This window comes from Loxodonta africana, chromosome 13, assembly GCF_030014295.1.
Source record: "Loxodonta africana isolate mLoxAfr1 chromosome 13, mLoxAfr1.hap2, whole genome shotgun sequence".
NCBI classification, from domain to species: Eukaryota; Metazoa; Chordata; class Mammalia; order Proboscidea; family Elephantidae; genus Loxodonta; species Loxodonta africana.
This window is the reverse complement of record NC_087354.1, coordinates 13,255,824-13,274,173: the sequence shown is the minus strand read 5'-3', so window position 1 is coordinate 13,274,173 and position 18,350 is coordinate 13,255,824. Positions and strand designations below refer to the sequence as shown.

The 18,350-nt window shown below is 41.8% G+C and overlaps 1 protein-coding gene across 4 annotated transcripts in view; it reads left to right on the top strand.

Moving 5' to 3' along the window:
* LRRK1 (leucine rich repeat kinase 1) overlaps positions 1-18,350 on the top strand; it is a 161,037-nt gene that overhangs the window by 53,638 nt on the left and 89,049 nt on the right. For all 4 annotated transcript variants that reach the window (XM_010593871.3, XM_064296241.1, XM_023553070.2 and 1 more), the window contains exons 4-6: positions 8,045-8,216; positions 13,147-13,326; positions 15,170-15,318. In XM_010593871.3, coding sequence (XP_010592173.1) covers positions 8,045-8,216; positions 13,147-13,326; positions 15,170-15,318 — 501 coding nt within the window. The remainder of the gene's footprint in view (positions 1-8,044; positions 8,217-13,146; positions 13,327-15,169; positions 15,319-18,350) is intronic.

The window sequence follows — 18,350 nt, the reverse complement described above, 5'->3', positions numbered from 1 at the left end:
TGGAGAGAACAGAGGAAAGAATCAGTGAGCTAGAAGATAGAACCGTAGAAATTACCCAATCTGAACAGAGATAAAATAGCTGTAAAAATGAAGAGAGCCTCAGGGATACGTGCAACCATAACTGAAGATCTAACATTCATGTCAGCAGAGTCCCACAAAAAAGAGTAGAAAAAGGGCAGGACTGAGAAAGTACTCAAAGAAAAATGGCTGAAAACGTCCAAAATTTGGCAAAAGACAAACAGGATAAACCCAGAGAAATTCACGCCAAGACACCTCAGAGTCAAACTTTGGAAAACCAAAGACAAAACAAAATAAACAACAACAACAAAAAAAAATTTTAAAAGCAGCCAGAGGGGGAAAAAAAACAATTACCTGTGGGGGGAAAAACCAAACAAATGACAGCATATTTCTCATTAAAACCATGGAGGCCAGAGGAAGTGGCACAGCATTTCTCAGGTGCTGAAAGGAAAAAGTATATATATTGTCAGCCTAGAACTCTATATCCAGATAAAATATCCTTCAGGAACTAAGAGGAAATCAAGGCATTCTCAGATGAAGGAAAACTAAGAGAATTCGTGCCAGAAGATATAGCCTAAGAGAATAGCTAAAGTTCTCTAAATAGAGAGAAAATGTTAAAGAAGGAATCTTAAACGCCCAGAAGGAAGAAAAAGCATTCTAAAAACAAAAATGTAAGTAAGTAAAAGAGACTTTCCTTCTCATCTTGAGTTTTCTATCTTATGTTTAATGATTGAAACAAAAATTATAACACTGCCTAATGTGGCTCTTAATGTATGCGGAGGAAATATTCAAGGCAGTTATTATATAATTGGGGGAAGGTAAAGGGATGTGAGTTTTCTATGCTCACTTGAAGTAGTAAAATGTCAACGCAGGTAGACTTTGATAAGTTATGCATATGTAATTTGATACCTAGAACAAACACTAAAAGGTTACAAAAGAGATAAACTTAAAAAAGAGAGAGAGAAATAAACTCAAAAGCACTTCTATAGATAAATCGAATGAGATTTAGAAAATTTTACAAGTAACCCACAGGAAGACAAGAAAATTGAAACAAATGAATAACAGAACAAAAAAATAGCATGACAGATTTAATTCTTAACATATAAACAATTATATTAAATGTAAATGGTCTAAGTACACCAATTTAAAGACAGAAATTAGGAGAGTGGATTAAAAAGCATGAGACTATATGCCATCTACAAGAAACTCAACTCAAACATAACAATATAAGTAGCTTAAGAGTAAAAGAATGGAAAAAGATATATTATGCAAATAAGCAAAAGAAAAAAGTGGCTATACTAATATTAGATAAAGTAGTCTTCAGAGCAAAGAAAATTACCAGGGACAGGGAGGTACATTGCAAAAATGATAAAAGGTTTAATCGACCAAGAAGACATAGCAGTTCTAAATGTATATGCACCAAACAACAGGTCTGCAAAATATGTGAAGTAAAATCTGATATAACTAAAAGGAGAAATAGACAAATCCACAATTATAGCTGAAGTCATCAACACTCCCCTTCAACTACTGACAGAACAACTAGATAGGAAATTAGCAAGGATATAGAAGAACTCAATAACACCATTAACCCACAGGATCCAACGGACATTTATAGAACACTCCTCCCAACAGCAGCAGATGCACATTCTTTTTAACTGTCCCTCAGAATATATACCAGAATAGATCATATCCTAGGCCATAAGACAAACCTCGACAAGTTTAAAAGAATTTAAATAATATGTAATATGTTATCTAACTAAAATGGAATCAAATGAGAAATCAGCAACAGAAAGATAACAGAGAAATCTTCAAACACTTGGAAACTAACAACATACTACTAGATAGCCCATGAATCAAAGAGGGAGTCTTAAGAGAAATTAAAAAAAACTAAATGAAAATGAAAATACAACATCAAAATTTGGGGATGCATTTTTAGGGCACACTGTTCTGTATGATACTGTATGTGTATGACACATGACAATATGCATTTGTTAAAACTAATAAGACTAAAGAGTGAGTCCTAATATGAACTATGGACTTCAGTTAATAATTATGTATAAATATTGGTTCATCTATTTTCACAAATGTACTATACAAATGCAAGGTAATAATAATAGAAGGAGCAGTGTACAGAAGTAAGAAGGGTATATGGGAACTCTCTATACTTCTTGTACAGTTTTGCTGTAAACCCAAAACTACTCTAAAAATTAAAGTCTATTTTTAAAAGAAAATGAAGCAAATTTGTGAGATGCAACTAAAATAGTGCTGAAAGGGAAGTTTATAGCACTAAATATAGAAAATAGGAAAAGTCTCAGATCAGTAATCTAAACTCTCACCCCAAGATACTAAAAAAAAAAAAAAAGCAGAGTCAATGCAAAGCATGCAGAAAGACGGAAATAATAAAAATAAGCGTAGAAATTAATAAAATTGAAACAAAAACAATAGAAAAAATAGCAAGAAAGAAAGCATTGATCAATAAAATTTGCAAACTTCGCGCACGAGTAACGGATGTTTGCAGCTGTTTCTTCTCAGTTTGAGTCGTGTCAGTTAATACAACTGTGATTCAAATTTACGCACCAAGCACTAAGGCCAAAGATGAAGAAACTAAAGATTTCTACCAACTTCTGCTGTCTGAAATTGATCAAACACACAGTCAAGATGCATTGATAATTACTGGTGATTGGAATGTGAAAGTTGGAAACAAAGAAGAAGGATTGGCAGGTGGAAAATACGGCCTTGGTGATAGAATTAACGTCAGAGATCATATGATAGAATTTTGCAAGATGAACAACTTATTCATTGCAGATACCTTTTTTCAATAACATAAACGATGACTATACACATGGACCTCACCAGATGGGATACACAGGAATCAGGTCAACTACATCTGTGGAAAGAGATGATGGAAAAACTGAGTATCACCAGTCAGAACAAGGCCAGGGGCTGACTGTGGAACAGACCATCAATTGCTCATATGAAAGTTCACGTTGAAGCTGAAGAAAATAAGAACGTCTGTGAGAGCCAAAGTACATTCCTGAGTATATCCCACCTGAATTGGAGACCACCTCAAGAATACATTTGGCAAATTGAACACTAATAGCCAAAGACCAGATGAGTTGTGGAATGACATCAAAGACAGCATACATGAAGAAAGCAAAAGATCATTAAAAGACAGGAAAGAAAGAAAGGACCAAAATGGATGTCAGAAGAGACTCTGAAACTTGCTCTTGAATGTAGAGTAGCTAAAGCAGTTGGAAGAAATGATGAAGTAAAAAAGCTGAACAGAAGATTTCAACAGTTGGCTTGAGAGGACAAAGTGTTATAATGAAATGTGCAAAGACCTGGAGTTAGAAAAAAAAGGACGAACAGGCTTGGCATTTCTCAAGCTGAAAGAACTGAAGAAAAAATTCAAGCAAGTTGCAGTATTAAAGGATTCTATGGGGAAAATATTAAATGATGCAGGAAGCATCAAAAGAAGATAGAAGGAATACACAAAGTCACTGTACCAAAAACAATTGGTCAGTGTTCAGCCATTTCAGGAGACAGCATATAATTAAGAATGGATGGTACTGAAGGAAGAAGTCCAAGCTATACCAAAGACATCGGCGAAAATCAAGGCTCCAGGAGTTGACAGAATGCCAACTGGGATGTTTCAACAAACAGATGGAACAGTGGAGGTGCTCACATGTCTATGCCAAGAAATTCGGAAGGCAGCTACCTGGCCAACTGATTGGAAGAGATCCGTTTTTGTACCCGTTCCAAAGAAAGGTGTTCCAGAAGAATGCAGAAATTATTGAGCAATATCATTAATATTACACACAAGTAAATTTTGCTGAAGGTCATTCAAAAACATTTGCAGCAGTACATGGACAGGGAGCTGCCAGAAATTCAAGCCAGATTCAGAAGATAACATAGAATGAGGAATATCATCGCAGATGTCAGATGGATCTTGGCTGAAAATAGAGAATATCAGAAAGATTTTTTCCTGTGTTTTAAGACTATGCAAAGGCATTGGACTGTGTGGATCGTAACAAATTATAGATAACATTGCAGAGAATGAGAATTCCAGAACACTTAATTGTGCTTACGAGGAACCTGTACATATAACAAGAGAGGGTTGTTTGAACAGAACGAGGGGATACTGCATGGTTTAAAGTCAAGAAACGTGTGCGTCAGGGTTGTATCCTTTCATCATACCTATTCAACCTGAATGCTGAGCAAGTAATCTGAGAAGCTGGACTGTATGAAGAGGAATGTAGCGTCAGGATTGGAGGAAGACTTATTAACAACCTGCGATATGCAGATGACACAGCCTTTGCTTGCTGAAAGTGAAGAGGACCTGAAGCACTTACTGATGAAGATCAAAGACAACAGCCTTCAGTATGGATTATACCTCAACATAAAGAAAACAAAAATCCTTACAACTGGTCCAATAAGCAACATTATGATAAATGGAGAAAATATTGAAGTTGTAAAGGATTTCATTTTACTTGGGTCCATAATCAACACCCATTGAAGCAGCAGTCAAGAAATCAAATGACACATTGCATTGGACTAAGGTGCAGCTGACCCAAGCCATGGTGTTTTCAGCTACCTCATATGCAGGTGAAAGCTGGACAATGAATAAGGAAGACTGAAGAATTGATGCCTTAGAACTGTGGTGTTGGTGAGGAATATTGAACTCTAAAAAGAACAAACAAGTTTGTCTTGGAAGAAGTACAGCCAGAATGCTCCTTAGAAGCAAGGATGGTGAGACTTCATCTCACATACTTTGAACATGTTATCTGGAGGGACCAGTTCCTGGAGAAGGACATCATGCTTGGTAGACGGTCAGCAAAAAAGAGGAAGACCCTTAACGAGATGGATTGACACAGTGGCTGCAACAGTGGGCTCAAGCATAACAATGATTGTGAGGATGGAGCAAGACCAAGCAATGTTTGATTCTGTTGTACATAGGGTTGCTATAAGTCGGAACCTACATGGCAGCACCTAACAGCAACAAGAGTAAAAATGACAAATAGAGAGAAGATAAAAATCACGAATGTCAGGGATGAAATAGGGTATCTGACTACAGATCCTGAAAACATCAAAGGAATAAGGGAATACTATGAACAACTCTACACATACAAATTTGATGGATTAGATGAAATGGATCAATTCTTGAAAAGTACAAAATACCGCAACTCACCCAATATGAAAAACATAATTTGAACAGCTTTACAACTACTAAGGAAATTCAATTAGTAAATTAAAACCTCCCAAAAAAGAAATCTCCAGGCCTGAATGGTTTTACTGGGGAATTCTACCAAACGTTTAAGGAAAATTAATTTGACACAGTCTCTTCCAACAAATAGAAGAAGGAAAATTTTTTAACATTTCTGTGAAGCCAGTATTACCCTGATACCAGAACCAGCTAAAACAGTACAAAAAAACAAACACTGCAGACCAGTATCTGTCATGAGAACACATGCAAACATTCTGAGTGAATTATTAACAAATAACTCCAACAACATATAAAAAGAATGCTACATCATGGGTCAGTGGGGTTACTCCAGGGGTACAAGGCTTATTCAGTAAAAAAAATTCTAAACCACCATGTTAATACACTAAATAAGAAAAATCACATGACCATATCAATTGATGCAGAAAAAGCATTTGAAAAAATCCAACACCTATTCATGATTAAAAAAAAAAAATTCAGAAAATTAGGAATAGAGAAGAAGTTCCTCAACTTGGTAAGGGACATGACAAAAAAAACCTAGAGCTAGCATCGTATTTAATGGTGAAAGACTGCTTTTCCCCTAACATGAAGAACAAGGCAAGAATGTCCACTCCAGCCATTTCTGTTCAACATAGTACTGGAAGTTCTGGCCAGCAGGAAGGCAAGAAAAAGAATTAAAAGACATAGAAACCTGAAACAGAGAAGTAAACCAGTCCCTATTTGCAGGTGACATGATAGTCTACATAGAAAACCCCAAAGAATCCAAAAAAAAAAAAGACTCCTAGAATGAATTCGTAAACGAGTTCAGCAAGATTTGCAGGATACAAGACCAACATATAAAAATCAATCGTTTTTCCAAGTACTAGCAAAGAATTCATGGTAATCTAAATAAATAATATATACCATTTGAAGTCACTCAAAAAAAGTGAAATATTTTGGTACAAATCTAACAAAACATGTACAGGACCAGTATGCTGAAAACTACATAATGCTGAGGAAAGAGATCAAAGTATAAATAAGTGGAGACATAGTCCATGTTTATGGACTGGACTATTCAACACAGTAAAGATGCTAATTATCCTGAAATTGGTAGACATTTTTAATGCAATTTCTATCAAAATTCCAACAAGATACTTTGTAGATAGAGACAAGATTATTCTAAAATTTACATGGCAAGTCAAAGGAACCAGAATAGTTAATTTGAAAAAGAATAAAGTGAAAAGAATAATTCTTTAAATAGTTCTAATATCTCAAAACAGTATGTAGCTATGGCAATCAAGACTGTGTGTTATTGGTGGAGGATAAACACATAGGGGAATGGAACAGAATAGAGAACCCAGAAATTGACCTACACAAATATATCCAACAGATTTTTGACAAAGATGTAAAAGCAATTCAATTAAGGAAGGATAGCCTTTTCAACAAATGGTGCTGGACCAATTGGTCGCATTCCATTTATGAGTAACATGTAGGAGGGTCCTTCAGAGAGCCTGACTCTTCCTGAAGCCCACTCAGCATTTATTAGATGTTTATTAAGTTTACACAGTCCCTATCCTTGTGAAGCATATGGTGGAGAGAAGCACTGTCCAGTAGAAATATAATGGGAGCCACATACATAATTTTAAATTTCCCAGTGCCAATACCAGTTGCGTGGAGTCGACTCTGACTCACGGTGACTCCACGTGTGTCGGAGTAGAACTGTGCTCCACAGGGTTTTTAATGGCTGGCCTTTCAGGTGTACATCACCAAGGCACTTCTGGGTGAACTCAAACATCCAGCCTTTCGGTTAGTAGCCAAGCGTGTTAATGGTTTGTTCCACCTAGGAACTCCAAATTTTCCAGCAGCCACATTAAAAAAAGGTAAAAAAAGTGAAATGAATTTTAATGTTTTATTTAGCATGAATATATTTAAAATCATCCTTTCAACATATAATCAATATAGAAGAAGTTAAGGAGATATTTCTATTTTGTACGAAGTCTTCAAAACCACGTGTGCACCTTACACTTCAGTATATCTTACTTGGTCCTGGCCACGTTGCAAGCGCTCAACAGCCCCACGTGGCACATGGCTCCCCTAGTCCAGAGCTCAGCTCTAGCATTGTCCATCACCATGGCATTGGATTTCTAACCCTTTCGTAACTACATTTTTTCTCTTTATTTTTTTTTTGATGGCATGTGCTTTCAGTATTGGAATGCATACTTACTAATTGAGTGTGTTTAGATGTTTTATTAGTAATATGGATTTTGAGAAATATCATCTGGTAATATAAGCGGCCAATGAGGTGAGTGGTACTGTGGCGCCACCCATCTGTGGTATGACAATATACCGATGATAGCTGGACAGATAATTTATTGTGGGCACCTTTCCATTAGGTTACGTGGGGAACCTCTGGTTTTCTAAACATGACACAGAAAAACCAAAACAAACCCATCAGGGCTCCCTAACTGTCACACAGGAAAGCCATAATCATACTTGGAAGCTTTAACTCACAGAAATGAAGGGAAAAAAAGGCAAACATGTAAAAACTGACACATCCAGGAAGCGTCATCTCATAGAATACTCAACCTACACAATAATGAGGCTCCAGATCTGGTCTGCTGAGCTTCACACATTTCAGAAGGGACTCACCTTAACACCAGATGCATTAAACAAAAGCTGGAATAATGCCTGACCTCTGAGGTCCAGAGGCATAGAAAGTGGCTGGTATACCGTTAACCCAATGGTAACGAAAAGGTTTTAAAGTCCATTCTCTTGGCAGTTCCAAACAGAACTTGCCTAACCCAAGCCCTGCTCTTTTTCAACCAGGGTCAGCTTCTGAGCATCTCTGCAGCCTACGGGGACCTGGAGACGGTGCGGTATCTGCTCGCCCAGAGGCAGGTAGAGCTGCCCACAGAGCCCACCGACGACAACCCCGCCGTGGTAGCCGCACGCTTTGGGCACACCGCAGTTGTGCAGGAGCTTCTCGAGTCCCTATCAGGTGAGCCACAAGTGTGACCGCTTTACCAGCTCTCAGGGGACTCTCTTCTTAGGTTCAGGCAGGCTTTGGGGAACTTACCCCCCAAATGCTTGTTTCTTCAAGCTTTTCAATCACAGATCAAGAAATTTGGGACATCCAGTTGACAGTCCAAATAAAGTGAGCTCCTGGCCATGTTCCACATCTCACTCCCATGAGCTCACAAGGCCAATTCTCTTAGACCACATTTGACAAAGAACGTGGATCCGTGCTGCTTTTTCAAATAAAAATACCATAAGATTTACTTCTCGCTCACATGCCTGTCTGAAATGGGTCATCAGCTCCCCTGGGTGGCCTTTCTCCAAGAGTGACTCGGGGACACAGGTTCTTTTCATCAGGTGGCTCTGCCCTTTTGACCCTTCACTTCCAGATGCACACAGAGAGAGCATATGCTGTGTTTTTAGTACAACTAATTTTTTATCTGCTTCATCTTTTCAATTTTTTAGTTTTAAAATTTTTACGTTTAAATAACAATTTTTTTCTCTCCTTTAATTTCCCATGGTGGACTAGGTCAGTGATGCTATGCAAGTCCAGCACACATCGCTGCAGCTAGAGGTTGAGGCATTGCCCTAGCTGTGGTCTCTGGGAGTTGGGATTTTGCTTGAGTGCAGGACTGGCGTCATGAATGTGCAACCCATGCAGTCACATGGGCCATATGCTTGGCTTAATACACTGTAGTCACCATCTTGAAATTTTTAATAATGTTTTAACAGGGGGTCCCATATTTTAATTTTGCATTGGACCTCACCAATTATGCAGCCACCCTGTTTGGGACATCCAGCTGTGTGCTTTGAGATAGATCTCGGCTCAGACTTTGTTTGAACTGGGTGCCCTCCTCATGTGTCTGGAGGGAGAAGGAGGCCATGGACAGAAACTAGGGCGGATCAAGAGCCCTGTAAGATGCAGATTGGGTCAGGCAAGATGTGGGAGGGCAGGCAGGAGCCTGGAAACCATTGTGGCACCAAAGTTTGAGTCCCCCTTTTCTTGGATCCCCAACAGTAGCATCTGTTCTAGCTCCAAAGAGTCTACTACAGCTGACTCACCTAATTGTGCAGCTAACATTTCCTGAGCATTTTCCAAGTACCGGACACGCTGAAGAACTTGGGAGACACAGAGACTTTTTTAAAAGGTGGCCCAGCCCTTTTGTAGCTCGTGGTCAAACGGGAAACAGAGGTAGAAACGAGTAACTCTGTGTAAGGTAATCATGCTAGAGCTGACGCATTTACACAGTGCTCTGGGAGCAAACATCAGGGAATGGTCTCGTCTGGGTGCAGGAAGACAAGGTCTTTAGAGGGAGGTGACATCTAAGCTGGGCTTTGCAGAGTGAGTAGGAGCTTGTTGGCAGACAAGCAAGGGAAGAGCTTCGGTTGCCTGCTCTTGCAGAGCCGGAGCTTGGCTGGGTCCAGCATGGTTTCCAGCTGCTCCCAGTGGGATCCCATCTTCAGCACAATTCCGGGTAAAGTTGCTAAGGATTTAAGGAGTCCAGAACACTGTGGTGCACCCTGCCCTGCAGGAAGTACAAACATAGGCAAGCATTGTTGCCTTCTGGGAATTTCTAAGCTGGAGGGGAAGGCAGCCACTGTCAGAAGTAAGGTAAGACTAGAGGACCAATAAGAGGCAACTAGAGAATGAGGGCGTGTCCTGAGAAGAGGAAGTATGAGAGGTGGGCCTTGAAGGGAGGTGCCTATGTAGTGGTGTAGCTTTGAAGTACATCACTATGTAATTCCTAGCCTCTGTAGCTAAGCAGGAGCCCTGGTGGAACAGTAGTTAAGAGCCTGGCTGCAAACCAAAAGGTTAGCCGTTCAAATCCACCAACTGCTCCTTGGAAACCCTATGGGGCTGTTCTACTCTGCTATGAGTTGCTATGAGTCAGAATCGGCTCAATGGCAGTGTGTTTGGTTTGGGGTTTGGTAGCTAAGCAGGAGTCCCTGGATGGCTTAAAAGCTTAAGAACTGAGCAGCTAACCAAAACGTTGGTGGTTTGAATCCACATTGAGGCACCTTGGAATAAAACCCTGGCAATCTCCTCCCCAAAAATCAGCCACTGAAAACCCTGTGGAGCACAGTTTACTGTGACACATGTGGGGTCGCATGAGTCAGAAACAATTCCACAGCAACTGGTTAGGTTTGGTTTTGTTTCATATTTTTGGTAGCTAAACACAGGAATGGAGAGGATGAAGATGAGGAGGAACAGGAGGATAAAGAGGAAGGAGAGGAGGGTGAGGTAGGAGTCCTAAACGGGGCTCTGTCTGAGTGGCATTGGGTTTAGGCTTCACGTGCAGGGTGTGGTATGGGTAAGAGAGCCCAGTCTGGTTTCAGACACAGCAGAGTTTAAGTCTTGTCTTTTCCACTTACCAATTGTGGGACCTTCAGAAAGTTTCCAAACCTCTTTGAGGTTTGTTTCATCGTCGTAGATGTCAGCTAAATGATACCTGTATATGCCTTACCTGGATATCCTTGAAGTATATGAGTTATGGACCACTTAATTTCCGTTAGGTCCCTGGGTAGCACAAATAGTTTTCGCTCAACTACTAACCTAAAGGTTGGCAAAAAAAAAAAAAATTCTAACCCATTGCCATCCAGTCAATTCCAACTCATAGCAACCCTATAGGACAGAGTAGAACTGCCCTATACAGTTCCCAAGGAGCGGCTGCTGGATTTGAACTGCCAGCCTTTTGGTAGCAACAGAACACTTAATCACAGTGCCACCAAAGGTTGGCATCACAGAAGAAAGGCCAGGCGAGCTGCTTCTGTAAAGCTTACAGCAAAGAAATCTGTACGTGCAGTTCTATTCTGTAGCACATGGGGTCGCCATGAGTCGGAATGGACTCAAGGGCAATGAGTTTGGTTTTGGTTTTTAATTTTTGTTAATTTACCACTTTCTCTGAATCATTAATTCTGGTTAACAGCTGAGGGAAAAGAAGCACCATAACTTCGCAGCAGCTCTGGACCAGGCACTATGCCACGTGTGTCCTACAATGGATGGTAATTCCTGGTGTCCTGATCTCACCCCACTTGTGGGTCAATTTCCTGCCATGGAGGGGAGGACGGCTCTGGCCACACCTGGGAACACTTTGGCTCCCAAGGACAGTCTGCCTCTGGAAGTGAGGCAGCGTTATGATGCAGGTGGGAAGTGTCAGTGCAGAGGATGAGGTCATTTTACCATGGCAACGAGATCCAAAAGACACTGTGCTATTTTGAACTTGAATATACTGTAACACTCAGCGCAGGCAGCCCTATTCACACGGTGTGCTAAGTGTTAGATGGTCCTGGAATGAAGCAGGCAACTCCTCCAGGGAGTCAGTCTCAGAGTTTTAGGCAGGAGAGTTTAGATCTGTTTCTTTCATCAAAGCTCTTTTTTCTGGTAATGAGAGTAATATATGTTATTACAGATAATTTGAAAATGCACCAAGCGTCAGTACTCCAGGTAACATAATGAGGTATCACTTACTGAGCCAGGTGCTTGGCGTACATTATGTCATGTAACCCTGGCATTGAACTTGGGAGGATGGGTGCTGTGAGTGCCATCTTACCAATGATAAACTGGGGTGTAGACAGCTTAAGAAATTTGTCCAAAATTACACAGCTAAGATATTTTAGAGCCCTGGTGGTATAGTGGCTAAGAGCTATGGCTGCTAACCAAAAAAGTTGGCGGTTCAAATCCACCAGACGCTCCTTGGAATCCCTGTGAGGCAGTTCTACTCTGTCCTGTAGGGTCGCTGTGAGTCAGAATTGACTTGCTGGCAGCGGGTTTGTGGAAACCCTGGTGGCATAGTGGTTAAGTACTATGGCTGCTAACCAAGAGGTCTGCAGTTTGAATCTGCCAGGCGCTCCTTGGAAACTCTATGGGGCAGTTCTACTCTGTCCTATTGCATCACTATGAGTCGGAATCGACTCGACGGCAGTGGGTGAGATATTTTAACCCTAAGGTCTCTGTCCCCAGGAAACCCTGGTGGCATAGTGGTTAAGTGCTAGGGCGCTAATCAAAAGGTTGGCATTTCAGATCCACCAGGTACTACTTGGAAACTCTATGGGGCAGTTCTACTCTGTCCTATAGCATTGCTATGAGTCGGAATCAACTCTACGGCAGTGGGTAAGATATTTTAACCCTAAGGTCTCTGTCCCCAGGAAACCCTGGTGGCACAGTGGTTAAGTGCTAGGGCGCGAGTCAAAAGGTTGGCATTTCAGATCCACCAGGTATTCCTTGGAAACCCTTTGGGGCAGTTCTACTCTGTCCTGTAGGGTTGCTATGAGTCAGAATCAACTCAATGGCAACAGCTTTGGTTTTGGTTTTGTCTGTCCCCAAAGCCCTGCGTGTAACACCATTTTAAAGGTGAGGTCAGCACTGGGGGTGGGAGGTAGGGGGATGTTTAAAATCCCACTATCCAAAGATAACGCTTCAAAGCTGGGGTACTGCTATCTAGCCTTCTTTCCACACGTGTACTTTTTTATACAGATTGCACTGTATATGTTGTTTTGAATCTTGCCTTTCTTCACATGACATTATTTCACAAGCAGGTGGGTTTATACGATGTTGGAAAATGCTACACGTGGTTCATAGGGATATTCCAGAAAATGGAGGGTCCGGGTGGTACAAACAGTTAAGGTACTCAGCAGCTAACTGAAAGGTTGGAGGATAGATTCCACCCAGAGGGACCTGAGAAGAAATGCCTGGCTATCTCCTTCTGAAAAAAATCAGCCATGAAAACCCTATGGGGCACAGTCCTACTCTGACACACATGAGTCAGAACTGACTGTGGCAACTGGCTTACTGGTTATTCCAGAAAACACTAACGAGTCAACAGGGGTGATTTTGGCTAGATACAGGACAGCCAGAGGGAAAGTCAGTGTACGTACCCAGTACCCTTTCCCTTTGTTCCGCCATCTCCCACCAGGTCCCTGCAGCCCCCGGCGGCTGCTGAACTGGATGCTGGCCTTGGCTTGCCAGCAGGGCCACCTGGGGGTCGTCAAGCTCCTCGTCTTGACGCACGGGGCCGACCCAGAGAGCTACGCAGTCAGGAAGAACGAGTTCCCTGCCATCACGCGCCTGCCCCTCTACGCGGCCATCAAGTCAGGTGGGTCCCGCCTGAGTCATGCCGACTCAGGTGTTTGTGTTGTTTCCACAGCTAGTGTTGAAACCGTCCCAGGCTGGCGACATGGGACCAGGTCTTCACAGCCATCTCCGGCTCTCAAATTGTCTCTGCATGGAGACTTTTGCAGCCCTTACTCTTTGTTTCCTTTTCTAAATATCCTCCCCACCTACTCACTCCTGAAGGTGGATTTTAGGGACAGGGACCAACTATGGCAAGTGGGACCATTTTATAAGACCGCTGTATCAGCCAGGAAACCCTGGTGGCATAGTGGTTAAGAGCTACAGCTGCTAACCAAAAGGTCAGTAGTTTGAATCCACCAGGTGCTTCTTAGAAATCCTATGGGGCAGTTCTACTGTGTCCTCTAGGGTCTCTATGAGTCAAAATTGACTCAACGGCAACAGGTTTGGTTTTCTTGGTGGGTATCAGCCAGGCTTCCTGGGTGGTACAAACAGTTTGCACTCAACTACCAACCTAAAGGTTGGCAGTTCGAACCCACCCCGCAATGGTACAGAAGAAAAGCCTGGCAATCTGCTTTCATAAAAATTACAGCCAAGAAAACTATGGAGCAGTTCCATAACACAGGGGGTCTCCGTGAGTCAGAACTGACTCAGCAGCATTGGATTTGTTTATTTGTTAGTATGTATGAGCCAGGGCTCTCCAGGGAAATAGAAAAACAGAATTAATATGCAGATAGCCTCTTTGTATATTAGGGATATAAGGCCTTTTGTTTATCATACATGCTGCCAGTATTTCTCCCAATCCATTATTTTTCTTTTGTCTGTTACCTTTTGTGATGACAAAGATGTAAGAATGTGTGTGTGTGTGTGTGTGTGTGCGTAGAGAGTCCCTGTGTGGCACGAATGGTCAGTGCACTCAACTGCTAACCAAAAGGTTAGAAGTTCGTGTCCACCCAGAAGTGCCTCAGAAGAAAGCCCTGACAATCTATTTCCCAAAGAAAAATCAGCCATTGACAACCCACGGAGCACAGTTTTACTCTGACACGCACGAGGTCACCATGAGTCCAAGTTGACTTGACTGCAACTGATTTGTAGAGAGAGGGAGGGAGGGAGGGAGAGAGAGTGATTTATTTTAAGAAATTGGTTCATACAGTTGTGGGGGCTGGCAAGTCTGAAATCCGCAGGACAGGCAGGCTGGCAACTCAGAAGAGAGTTGACATTGCAGCCTTGGATCTGAATTCTTCCAAGGAGGTAGCAGGCTGGAAACTTGGGCGGGATTTCTGTGCCACAGTCTTGTAGAAGCCCTTCTTCTTCCAGAAACCTTAGTTTTGCTCTTAAGGCCTTCAGCTGGTCAGATGAGGCCCACCCACATTATCAAGGATAATCTCCTTTACTTAGAGTCACTGATGGTAAATTTTAATCACATTTATAAAATACCTTCACAGCAACATTGAGACTAGTATCTGATTAAATAACTGGGTACTGTCACCCTGGTGGTACGGTGGTTAAGAGATCGGCTACTAACCAGAAAGTTTGAATCCTCCAGCCGTTCCTTGGAAACCCTATGAAGCAGTCCTACTCTGTTCTATAGGGTTGCTGTGAGTCGGAACCGACTGGACACCAATGGGTTTGGTTTGGTTTGGTTTTTAGCCAGGGTGACACATAAAATTAACCGTCACACATTCCAAAGGGCAAAGTCTTACGAAGTTATCTCACTAATAGGAACTTGATACCTCAAGGAAAGTAATAGAGACATTTAACAAAAATGTTTTTAGTGTCTGTTTCACGTATCACATTCTGCATTTTGGACAGTTGGTGACATGCTCTGCGCCTCAGTGTTCTCACCTTTCCATGTTTTGTTCCTCTAGGGAATGAAGACGTTGCAATATTCCTGCTTCGTCATGGGGCTTTTTTCTGCTCTTACATCTTACTGGACAGCCCTGACACCAGCAAACATCTCCTTAGGAAGTATTTCATGGAAACCAGTGCCCTGCCCAGTGGTTGTCCGGGAAAAGCGGTAAGTAGGTCCTGCCTCTGGGCTGAGGCTCTGAAATCTGAGCTTCATCTACTTTATCAAAGTTTGCTGCGATTGTTGTTTTTCTCAAGAGTGGTTAAATATGTCATCATTTTTAACAATCTCTTTTCAAAATGTTCTTAAGTTTTCTTTATTACATTTAAAAATTACAAAAGTCCTATGTGCCCGTTACAACAAGTAAAACAAGAGACCAAATAAAAATTACCGATCTACCCCCTTGAAGTAAATAACAACCCAGTAAGGCTCTTTCCGGAAACCCTGGTGGCATAGTGGTTAAGTGCTAGGGCTGCTAACCAAGAGATCGGCAGTTTGAATCTGCCAGGCGCTCCTTAGAAATTCTATGGGGCAGTTCTACTCTGTCCTATAGGGTTGCTATGAGTCAGAATCGACTCGACGGCAGTGTGTTTGGTTTTTTTGGTTTTTAAGGGTCTTTCCACATCTTTCCCCATGCAAAAGCTATAAAAACATTTTAAACATATACAAGGTTTAGTTTTTAGTTTTTCACTATAATAACAAAAACAGTGTTCATTATATACGTTTGGGTTTCATAATGTCTTAGTTATGTAGTGCTGCTATAACAGAAACACCATAAGTAGATGGCTTTAACGAACAGAGGTTTCTGCTCTCGCAATCTAGGAAGCTAGAAGTCCGAATTCAGGGTGCCAACTCTAGGGGAAGGCATTCTCTCTTTTGGCTCTGTGGGGAGGTCCATGTCATCTATCTTCCCTGGTCTAGGAGCTTCTTAGCACAGGACCCCAGGTCCAAAGGACACGCCCCCCTCCTTCTTGTTCATTTTTGGTGGCATGAGGCCCCTACCTCTCTGCTCTAGTCTCTCTTTTATACTCAAAAGAGATTGACTCAAGATACAACCTAAACCTGTAGATTGAGTCCTGCCTCGTTAACGTAACTGTCTCTAATCCTGCCTCGTTAACATCCTCAGACCTGTTGCCATCAAGTTGATTCCGAACATCATAAAGGTTAGGATTTACAACACATAGGAAAATCACATCAGATGACAAAATTGTGGACAATCACATGATAACTGCGAATCATGGCCTAGCCAAGTTGATACATTTTGGAGGGACACAGTTCAGCCTATAACACATAAGAAGGTAATTTCCACCCCCAATTTTATATATTCTCCTAGAGTTTACTGTAATATTTTTATTTTTTTGTTTCTTGCATTTTAAGCTTTAAATTTTTTGGAATTTATTTTTGTATGTATGTGGTGGGGTGGTTTGCTTTTGTGTGGCCTTTCTCACCCTGGTCATGTAATTCCCACTCAGGTGACTGGGTGGGACTGTGCAGATAAGGTAATTGTGGCCCACCCAGGGGATTGGTCAGTTTTGCCATCCTGCAGAAGAGGATCTCACCATCATCAAGGAAGAAGGGCCAAGAGTGGTGCTCATCCTTTGGGTCCGGGATCTCTGCACTGAGAAGCTTCTGGAACCAGGAGTCAGAGAGAGAGAGACAGAGAGAGGGACAGAGAGACAGAGAGAGACACAGAGAGAGAGAGAGAAAGTGTTAACACTGAAGACAGCAAGAAGCAGCGGCAGGAGAGACTGGCAGGAGATGGTGCAATGGGCTTCCCAGCCTACAAAGCAAGACAGCTGAGTGCCTTCATGCAGGGGGCTTGCTGGCAGAATAACGTGCCTCTGGGCACTTGGTGGAGCTAGGTTTGTGGACCCGTGGAGCTAGGTTTGTGGACCCGTGGAGCTAGGTTTGTGGACCCGTGGAGCTAGGTTTGTGGACCCGTGGAGCTAGGTTTATGGACGCGTGGAGCTAGGTTTGTGGACCCGTGGAGCTAGGTTTGTGGACCCGTGGAGCTAGGTTTGTGGACCCGTGGAGCTAGGTTTGTGGACCCGTGGAGCTAGGTTTGTGGACCCGTGGAGCTAGAGCTGAGTGTCTTTGGGCCAAAGCTTACTGGCGGAGTCGGGTACCTCTGGGCACTTATTGGCAGAGCTAAAAGAGTTTTGTAACACTTGCTCGAGCAGAGCAAAGGTTAATTCAAGAGGCGTGCCTGTGGGCATAGCTGAAAAGAGGCTGTCCTGATGGAAGAACTCTATCCTCAGCGATCCTGAACCTGAATTGTAACCTGTTTTTTCCCTAATAAACCCCGTAATATAAGTATTGTCTCTGAGTTCTGCGTGGCCATTGCAGTGAATTAGCAAACCCAGCAGAGAAGCAGAAAATGCCCTGGTGTCAGAATTGGCAGAGATGGCAGAGGGAGGAGGCATGTCTGACCTCTGCCTCACAGGAGTCAGCCTTGGGTTGTTGATCTTGGGCCTCCTTCCCCTTTGTGAAGTTAGAGGAGGTTATACGCTGCCCCTGCACAATTCTTACAACGTGGTATGAGAGAGGGGGTCTAGCTTTCATCTCTTCTGGATGGATGGCCAATTGTTCTAGCACAGTTGTTAAAATAAAGCTTCCTTTTCCTCTGAATCAAAATACGCCATTGTCATTTTTCCCACTATATCGCCATATAATTTTTGGGTTCTGTGTACTGGTTCACTGACCTATTGGTCTGTTTTTGGGCAAATGACATACTGTTTTGATTACATGCATTTTATTTAAGTCTTAGAATCTGTTAACATGAATTTTCTACTCATTGTCTTTTTCAAAGATGTCTTGACTGTTATTATACATTTGCTCTTCTTTTTTATCCATTTTCCACAATGATTCTACTTGTGTAGCTTTTGTTTTATGTTCTTTAATGAGATTTTATAGTTTTCTAGTAAAGGTCCTGGACCTATCTTCTTTATTTGTGGCATTTTTATTGTTTTCACAACTATTTCAATATGTATAATTTCCCCCCCCCATTTCCATTTCCAACCTGATGTTACTGGCACAGAGAAAAGCTCTTTTTGTTTATTTATGCTTTGTCCAGTCCCTTTAACAGCTTTTCCTATTAATTCTAATAGTTTTTTTGTAACATTCCTTGGGACTTTTAGGTATATGATCAAATCATCTGCAAATTCAGAACAGGTTTGTTCCTTCTTTTCCAGTCTTTATAT